The 10,214-nt window shown below is 40.6% G+C and overlaps 1 protein-coding gene across 1 annotated transcript; it reads right to left on the bottom strand.

Moving 5' to 3' along the window:
* Positions 1–6,351: 6,351 nt before the first annotated feature.
* LOC104386475 (semaphorin-4E-like) lies at positions 6,352–8,672 on the bottom strand. The gene is made up of 6 exons (XM_009995085.1): positions 8,598–8,672; positions 8,257–8,355; positions 7,960–8,059; positions 7,672–7,782; positions 6,841–6,992; positions 6,352–6,531 (listed from the first exon to the last, which is right to left on the bottom strand). Exons 1-6 carry the CDS (start codon positions 8,670–8,672, stop codon positions 6,352–6,354), a joined length of 717 nt encoding a protein of 238 aa, XP_009993387.1.
* Between the last annotated feature and the right edge of the window lie 1,542 nt (positions 8,673–10,214).

The raw sequence follows: 10,214 nt of genomic DNA, 5'->3' as shown, positions 1-10,214 counted from the left end.
AAATGCTGGTAGCCTTGTGAGGATTTTCTGAAACGGGGCTTTATATTCCATCTGCACTTCCCTCCACTAAGGGAAGAGATGAAGTGTCCCCAAAGATGAGAATGGAAATTTCCATCACTTCCTATGTTACTAACTCCCCTACCACTGCCCAGTCAGCATCACCAATTTCCACAGAGCCCTTTGCATATAGGGAACAAGAATACAGGTAAAGGAACCCAGATGTCCATTTTATATGGTTCTCTTGCCCCCATTTCGTGCCTATGGCCTCGCCTTGCTAGGAAGGCTGATGTTGTTCCCACCGTTACATCCTTCCATGGCAAGGGCAAACACTCTGTGCTGGAAGTAGCATCACAGACAGACACAGGAATCTGTGAATTTGCTTCTTGCAAGCTCAACAACTGGCCTCACCTTCTTCCCATGGGACCTGCACAGAACACACAAGAACTTCTTGTTATGAAATGTAACAGAAGAATATGACATAGGAAGAAAGCATTTAAAAAAAAAAATACTTACTTCACTCCAATAAGCAACTTTATCTATGTTTTAAGGGAGAAAAATCTCTGAATTGCCACTTATCTGGTGTGCCTTCCTATCCAGGGATCTGTGTTGTGCACATCCTCTTCATTTCCAAGCATTCCTGTTAACTTGAAAACAGGCATCTTGCTACCGCTGGTACAGACTCCACACAGAAGAATCCAGTTCCAAGCAGGTTTCCCCTTCCATTTCTATGTGAAAATGGAAAAAATAAAAATCTGGATCTAGAAAATCATCAACGTTGTACTTCGTGCATGTCTGGCAAGAGACAGAGTGAGGCAGCACAGCCTTTTGTTCAGAGATTTCTGTGATCAAGAACCCAAACAAGGAAACGTAAGAGAAACATTTATTTGAAAATTAAGCAAAAAGTCTCTCAGAAAAAATGCTCAACTTTCAACAGCCTTTAACAAAAGGAGCTACAATGGCTGAGTTTTTACTACACCTCAGAATAAAATTCAGAACAGCAATGCAGGATGTAAATTGATTCATGTCATTTTTGGACAGAGGAAGATGTATCATAAAGGTCACTAAAAACATATTAGAAAAATAAATGTGTGAAAAGTGTTTTGAGAACTTCAATAAAAGGGAAGAAAACAGGGAAAGATAAAACACAGGAAGATGACTCAGGAACTTGTAACAAAGCAGCAGATCTGACACCAATACTATGGTCAGTGGCAAGTCATTTAACCTCACATGTAAAATGAGGATACTGGCAACCTCTTGAGGCACTGGGAGACTTAATTAGTTGCTATTCGTAGATTACACAGAAAGTCTGAAGGTGAAAGCACTAAATAGTAACTATTATTAGCTTCTGAAGTATTAATTTCTGTAACTGGGCAACCCCAACATTACAAGAAAGTGGATCAGTGTCAATTATCAAAATAAATGTATTTTTATGGTTCTCTTGGGTCAAAAAGGTACCCAAACAGGGAATTTTGCTTTTGAAAGTACTAACTGGTAACACATCTCTGTAATACACAAAGCAGCTTGGAATCTTCAATTCAGAGCTTCTGATTCCTAACCAAATTTACATTCCACATTCCTTAACAAGAACCATCTGAACCAAACAGCTTGGAGAGGTGAAAGCTCTCAGAACTCCCAGGGAAATGTGAACTGCTCTGCATTTCCACTTCTCTCCTGGGGGAAGGCTCAGGAGCAATGATGTGATCGACACAGGACATGCTGGTTTGTGTGGCTGAACTCTTCCTTTCACTGCCTGATCCCTCTGGAGCCACTGCTTGACCTCCCAAACCAGCTGTGCCAGTGGTTACGGAGCTGGTTTTGCTGCTCTTCCAAGGCAGAGATAAATGACCCTTGTAAAAGTTCCAAACCAACAAAAGAAAGAAATTCAGAGCAAACCCAACCCCCAGGAGTTTTAAAACAAGCTTCTCCCTTTGGCTGCCCACTGAGTCATGTTTCTCTGTGCCTGTAGCAGGCACTGAAGACTGAAAACCCTCCTCATCTCCTGCTCCACCACGTTTAATTGCTGGGGCAACATCTGCTTCCTCTGTCTTTTCCTGGGCAGAAAGGGCATAGCGGGCCACAGTGGTAAGGAATTCCTTCCCTTTGGATTTCTCTACTGAGACACAATCATAGGATCCAGCTGCATCCATCGTCACGTTCAGAACTGCTATTCCTCCATCGTAGAGGAGATACTTGGAGTCCTCAGCCTGAACTCTGCTCCCATTGAACTTCCACACCACACTTGCCAGGTTGGACAGAGGGACACACTGCAGATGAACATTGTTTCCAAGGGTAAAGAGGTATTTTCTCACACTGTTTTCTGAAATGATGAAGATAATGGCTTTTTTAAGTAAGAACACTGGGAATTTAGTCGAACTTACAAAACCATACTCATTTCCATTGAGAGAGTTAAGAGCACTAGGCAGGACCAGCTCAAAGCAGGCATTTTTTTGGGCTTAGTTCAAAAGTAATCATCAACATGATTTAAATTCTGTGGTTTTCTATAATGCAAACATTCCAGTGAGCACAAAACATTTTGATCTCATGAAGTTAAAATATTCTTTCTTCAAAACAAAACACTCACATACCTACACTAAGGCAGCTGGAAGCATCCCCGTGTTTCACACTTTGAATTAAATTCCTGAAAAGAAAAAAACAAGAGAAAAACCCCCAAACTAAACAGATGAAAACACAGACAAGAAGTGTTCTGGCTTGTGTCCTTCCATTTCTAGGAATCATCCTAGTTTTGTGTTACAGCCACTAGCAGTGCAGCTGAAACAACTTCTCTGCACTTACTGGGTCTCAGCAGGTGGGTGTGCCAGGGGGACACATCTCTGAGCAGCCCCAGCCCAGGCACAGTAGGGATCCCGTGCCAAGATGCAATCCAAGCAGCCCTTGTACCGGTGGCACTCGGCAACGGGAAGCTGCACCACCTGAGACTGGGATCCCACATAGAGCATTCCCTAGGAGGGAGATCTGGTATGAGACTTTAAGCTGTTATTTACTAATATGGATCATGAGATTTTCTGGTATTCATAACAAAAACCCCAACAACAGTCAGCGAACCAGAAGTCTGGTAAGAACAGAGTGTGACATGAATGAGAAACACCCCCTGGCTTCCCACAGCATGTAAAACATCTGAAGTTCCTTCCCTCATTTTTTAATGAACACAAAGGCTTGTTTCAGTTGTATTTTGACACACACAAATTCACCTTCTAAAAAAAAAAACCCCAAAACAAGTTTTGTGCTTCTTTTATTAACAAATACATGATAGAAGAAGGATTATGAAACATTTTCAGGCTATTTAAAAGCCAGAAGAACACAACAGAAGAGCAAGGCCTGAGGGAAGAAGTCACTTTCCATGTGCAGGGACAGAAGCTGTACCTTTTTAGGAGACAGCTGAAGAGATTGTACAGGCTCAGGAGACAGAAACAGCTGCAGCTCTTCCACAATGAACATTTCCCCATCACAACTCAAAGCTTTATGCAAATATCCATCATCTACATAAAAGAAAATGTATTTTTTAAGATAAACTTGTTTAAACACAGCGTAACATTTTAGCCTGATAATTCATGTTGAAATTAGATAGAAATTTAGCAGACATTCCTGGGCAGAGAGAATTTCTGAAATTCTTCAAAGCAATTCTTATTTTTTCTCCCAATACAAGAGAAGCAGTTATTATTTTTTTTTCAGGGGGGGAAAAAAGACCTCAAACAATCCCTGAATTTGCAAATACTATTATGTCAAGTTTCCTTTGATATGGAAAGTTTCTAAAAGGAACCTCTTAACATCCAACAAGGCAAACACATTTAATCTAACTGGGATGAAGATATTAAACTAGCAAGGCAGCTTCTAAATGCAAAACTTCAAACATAGCTGATTAATACTTTAACTTTTTTGAAGTTTCAGAAAAAAACTCTGGAACAAAATACAGAAAAATGTATTGTTTCCTAACAAAAAAGCACTTACCTGTTCCTAGAAACATAACATCATAGGTTTCTTTATCTAGGCCAGTGACTCTGTCTACCACAATCCTGGTATAGTTGGAACCTCTCTTCAGGAGCACTGGGCCATTGCCAATGGGACTGACTGGATCATCCATCAGAGGGTGATCTCTAACAAATTGCAGAACTTTGTCAGGCAGGTCAGCAGAGGTGTTATACCCAACAGTCCGGGCAAGATCATCAATGCACTAGAAACAAAATGTGACACACATCGTTACAATTGCTCTTACGTAGAATCAGGGAATGCCAGGCTGGAAGGGACCTCAAGGACCATGTGCTCCAGCCTTTCTAGGTACTGGCTCAAGCTGAGACTTAAAACTGTCCAATTTGGGGGAAATCACCACTTCCCTTGGCAGACTATTCCAATGTCTGACTGTCCTCATGGTGAAAAATTCACCTCTTGTGTCCCCAGGAGAAGCTTGTGCCCATGACCTCTTGTCCTTTCCATGTGACTCCTTGTAAATAGGGAGTCTCCATCTTCTTGGTAGCCACCCTTGAAGTACTGGAACATTTCACTTGGGTATATAACAAAGGTGTATTTCCTTCTAAACATTGTTTTTCTACTGGTCTTCAAAAGATAGAAATAATTATTTTCCTCACATTTTATGAACTAGATAAAACCCCACCTATCTTGTGGAGGGAACTGTAAGTGAGGCAGCTTTGCTAGGATCCCTCCTAGGATGGAATGAGAAAGCAGGTATCTCCTTGCTGATAATAAACACTGCATTTAGATTGGTAAAACAGGAGCTAATGATTTGCTACCAAAAAAAAAGATAATCCAGAGGCTGTTCATTGAATCAGCACAAGTAAATGAATATTTACAGCACCAGGACGTGGAACTGGCACTTCCCCTCTGTACACCATCCACTGAACAGGGGAATGTTCTGCAGTTACTGGTCCTTTGTAGCTTCCTTTGGAGAAGACTTCCTGGATGTTTTTCATACTGTATGCACACACAGCTGAGATGTCTAATCTTCCCCTGAGAAGAAAAAAAACAATGGAAGAAACAAACCAAAACCCACACAAAATAAAAGATAATTTTATTTGCTTTTATATAGAAACACTTTGAAATCACCCAATCTCCACAGTGCACACTGCTGTGTCTTTTTCAAGATTAGTCAAAATACCTAACACTAAAAAGACTGATTCAGAGAATGTGAATCATGATTCACTGACAATAAAACAAAGACATTCATACAAGATGGATTTAATTATGTTAAATCAAAAAAAAACAAGTAACCACCTTCAAATAAATTGAAACAATTAGAGAATGAGGAACTTCTGACAATCTTTCTAGTAAACAGACAGACCAGCCCAATTATTATGGTAATCAACCTTTTGACAGGATTCCCCTCCCTTTGACTCCACATTTGGAGGCCATTAATTCTTCTTCTAACCCTTTTAACTCATCTTACTGAAAACTACACAATTTTCCTCTTACTTCCAATTAGAAAGCCTTTCAGAATAATGAAAATTTAGGCAGAGTCTAAGGGGTGTCTGCATCAGACACTGATGTCATTTCAGTTCCATCAGTAAATACCAAGCTGAAGTCTCTTTGCCACATCTAAAGGAATAAATGTTCTACAAATTCCTGTCTTAGGACACATTGAACCCAACCTGTCATAACTAGAAATAAGACTCACAGAAGCTCCAGTGGGTACAATCTGACAGGTACAGAGGTGGCAGCAGGTTAAGCTGGACAGTGCTGACCGAGCTGCATTCTGAGAATTCTGGTGCTTTTATAAAACATGAGAATTACCTACAACCTTGTCACTGGTATTTTCTGTCATGTAAAGTGTTGTCTTGTTTTTCTTTAGCAAGAGCATTAAGGAAAAGGTAGTTGATTCTAAAACTTGCAAGCTATCTGCTCAGAGTTCTGCTTCCATTTCCAGAGAACATTGCATTAGACAAGCAGGCCATGACAGATACTTCTTTTGGAGCAGAAGAATAATTCTGCACCATGAAATGTCAGTGATTTCCTTAAGTGCTATAAAGACCAGAAGAATCCAAGCCTTTCTGTATGTAATTACACAATTTTATATGTAATCCATTTTAATTGCCCCACCATCCTACTAGAGAAAGCACAATGAAAAGCTTGGCTTTGAAGAAGCTTTTGGTTAGGCTATAATTGAAGGCTTTGGCCCAGGAACCAAAAATATTTTATTTCTGATGATAGTGTTTGCTCAGCTGGATCAAGCTGTAAGAAAATCAAATGTGGCCCATGAGAAGATGCAGTGCAGGTCAGTGGTAGCTGACGTAAAGCTAAAGGCTCCACTGGGGATCTTCATGCTGGGGTAAAAACCTTCCCACAGCTCATGACAAACATCAGTACCACATGTAGCCCTCTATCTTACCATTGCTGGGAGAAAATTCCATAAAATATGCTGTCCTGCCATCTTCTTCTTCTAAGGAAAAAGATGTCCTGGATAATGTTGAAATGGAAGTTTAATTCTGGAAGGGAACAGGCAAGGTGGGATTTTAAAAACGACGTCCATCTCCTCTGCAATACGCGTTTTCCACCGAGGTCACCCTGGATGGGGGAAGAACATCAGCACTGAGAGATGCACGAAGACACAGATGGGATTTTCACCTAATTCCTGTTGCTGTGGGGAGGAACAGAGCTGGCCTTTCAGTACAAAGCTCAGTTCATGGCAAAGAAAAGAATTTCAAATGCAACCTGAACAGCTGGTTCTCTTCTAGCAGGAAAAAGAGGAATATATTTCAGAAATAAAACGTGTATGACAGAATTCTGTTTGGTGAGCCAGTGGAGATACCAGTGCTGACTGGGAAGCTTCATCTGAAATACACCACCCAAAATCTTTCTACTACAAATACTAACCCTGCAGACCCGGGCAATTCTGGACACCAAAACCTTGTCATAGAATTCAAATTCAACAGCTGTTTCAGTGAAGAACACATAAATTTTATCATCATCTCCAGTTGGGCTGGATTCACTCTCATGCACTATTTTCATGTTGACAAAGCTTGGCTCTGAAACACATAAATACAAACACAGTTGGGAGTTTATTCCAAGAAAAACATAAAAGCCAGATATTATTTTAAAATTAAGTCTAATTGAACTGTTCTGTGGACTAGGGGACAAGGAAAGGGCTGAAAAGTATTTATGAATCTATGAAACATGAAGAGCAGGAACTGTGGTTTCCTACACAGAGCTGTGGCTCATCCCATCACTGCTGCCTGCAGTCACAGAGCTCCTTTCAATTCTGTTCTCAGTTCAAAAGCTCACACTACAAAATCAACCCATAACATCCTGCTACATTCTAGAGAGAATTCATCGAATCATATCATAGAATCCCAGACTGGTTTGGGTTGGAAGGGACCTTAAAGATCATCTAGTTCCAGCCTCCCTGCATGGGAAGGGACACCTCCCACCAGCCCAGGTTGCTCCAAGCCCCATCCAACCTGCCCTTCAACACTGCCAGGGATGGGGCAGCCACAGCTTCCCTGGGCAACCTGGGCCAGGCTCTCACCACCCTCACACGCCAGAATTTCTTCCTCATGTCCAACCTAGATCTCCCCTCTTTCAGTTTTGATCAATCACCCCTTGTCCTCCCACAACAAGCCCTTGAAAAAAGTCCCTCACCTGGGAGAGAAATCCACACACCAAAATCAAGTTCAAGAGACTCAAATACAGAAACAAACGTCTTACCATTTAGCCACGATGTTGTGAACTCTGTTCTCACTGGGTTTCTCATACTGCGGAGTATTATGGGTTCTGTTCCCAAGAAGTTATTTGAAGTGGCTGAATAAAATTCCCCATCTTAGAAAGATTTGGATGAAACAAAAAAAGTGTAAAATACTTCTTTTTAAAATGCAAAAGCCTATCATAAGTAACAATCTGGGGCTGACATGCAAAGATAGAATTAGGGTAATGGTTTCCAATAGCTTATTTTAGGTGGGGAAAAGCATCTCAGGTTGCATATCAGTCCAAACATACCTACAAAAACAGAGGCATAATTTAGAGTTGGTTCAAATGGGCACTTCCCTCTGCCCTCTTCATCTCTTCCTTGCAGGCTCATGTTTGTTCCATGGATAACCTGTGGCAAAAAATAATTTAAATACAATACCCCCCCCCTCCAAATGTTTAATAAGTACTTTTCAGGTCTTTCATATACTTTTATAAAAGAATTTTGAAAGTTTCTAATTGTCAACAGGAATGTTCTAAGGAAGGTGCTCCAGAACCTGCTGTATCACTCAGACACCTTCAGTAAAACCTGTGTTCAAACACAATTACCATGTGATCACAAGTTGGGTGATAGGCATTGGTTCCACAAACGTAGAGGTTGGAGTCATTTATCTTGTGGAGGAAGAGGATGTAGTTCTGGCATCTTATCTAAAATAGACAATACAAAAAAAAATATTTACATAGAATCATAAAATCATAGAAACACAGAATCATAGAGTAATAGAATCAGAGGGATTGGAAGGGACCGCTGAAGATCGAGTCCAACCCCTCTGCTGCAGCAGGAACACCTAGGGCAGGACACACAGGAACGTGTCCAGATGGGTCTTGAAAGTCTCCAGAGAAGGAGACCCCCCAGCCTCTCTGGGCAGCCTGTCCCAGGGCTCCCTCACCCTCACACAAAAGAAGTTTCTTCTCATGTTGAAGTGGAACTCCCTGTGTTGCCACTTGGTGCCATTTCCCCTCATCCTATCACAGGCACCACTGAGCAGGAAACTTGTCATCTACCCTGCTGATGTTTATAGACATAAATAAGGTCCCCTCTTAGTCTTCTCAGGACTAAACAGCCCCAGGTTTCTCAGCCTGTCCTCATATGACAGATGTTCCAGTCCCTTCATCACCCCTGTAGCCTGTGTTGGACTCTTTCCAGCACATCCTGGGCAGTCCAGAACTGGACACAAATCTCCAGATGTGGTCTTACTAGGGCAGAGCAGGGGGAGGAGAACCTCCCTTGACCTGCTGGCCACACTGTTCTTCATGTATTCCAGGATACTACTGGCTCTCTTGGCCACAAGGGCACATTGCTGTCCCATGGATCTGAAAAATATCCTGGTGCCTTAGGAGCAAGGAAACCAACCCAACAGATTGAAATGAATTTGCTTTTACTCCATTCCTTGAGAAGCAGCTCGATGCTGCAGCCATTTTCATTGTAGGTAAGAATTTAGAGGGGGAAATAGAAGTTTCTACCTTTTCCTTTCCTCTATGGATGCATTCCAGTTGTCTTTCCTGTGGAGCAAACCAGTATTCCTAAAAGCCAAAAACATGTACACTGGTATGTGGCAATATTTTTTCACAAACTTATCTGTAAAATATCACCAAACAGTTCTAACTTTAAATGTACTGGGTAGATAAGCATTTTCCTTTGTATCTCCAGAACATTCAAGGCATAAATAACCCCAGAAGAAGTATTGCTTTGCTTAAAAAGATTGTGATAAAATTTCAAGCCTTGAAATAACAATATTTTTAACATTTCAAATCAGAACATTAGATTCAAATGAAGAAAACTGAAGGCAAGGTCTTTTTTTAAAAGAAGGCACGGGGGAATAAAAAGTCTTTAATTTACCCTGGATATTTCTCTAGAAATATTATTCAAGTCAAGAGCAAATACTGCATCTCTGCCTCCAACAAATAAGGTATCAGTTTCTTCATCCACAAGGAGAGTAGAAATGTTGGATAAACCTTCGTTCATAAAAGTGTTTTTACTTCCATCTGTAAAACACAGTATGTGAGTTACTTGACAAGTAGTTATCACTAGAAACAGTGTTATGTCATAAAAATTCCAAGTTGAAAATAATTTGCAATGTAACAAGGGTAAAAGCTTATACACCTTCCTAGGTTATTTTCTAAATAATATTAAAGTATTTCAATAAATGCATGGATATTCTTTTCCCAATTTGTTACTGGAAAAGAAACAGTACTATTATTATTACCTATAAGCCAGAACCTCCAGCTACAATTACTACATTTCAGGCATTTTTCATTCCTTCTCTGCCTAACAAGAAATAAACTCCCAACACTGTGCTATGGGTTTTTTTTTCTGCTTCTGAAATGATGGGTTTTCACTTACTTTGGTATTTTACTGTTTTTCTGGCAATGCAGCTCCCAAGAGATGTGTTTGCCCCTGGTATTAATTGCAAGAAAAGGTAAAGGACAAGAGAAGTGCTACCCATTTTCAGAGATTCAACAAGAAGTAAGTTCTTCCCGGTTTTTATTCCTTGTCATTGAATAAT

Source organism: Chaetura pelagica, unplaced genomic scaffold (assembly GCF_000747805.2).
Source record: "Chaetura pelagica isolate M959 unplaced genomic scaffold, ChaPel_1.0 scaffold463, whole genome shotgun sequence".
NCBI lineage: Eukaryota > Metazoa > Chordata > Aves > Apodiformes > Apodidae > Chaetura > Chaetura pelagica.
This window is presented reverse-complemented; position numbering and strand designations above follow the sequence as displayed.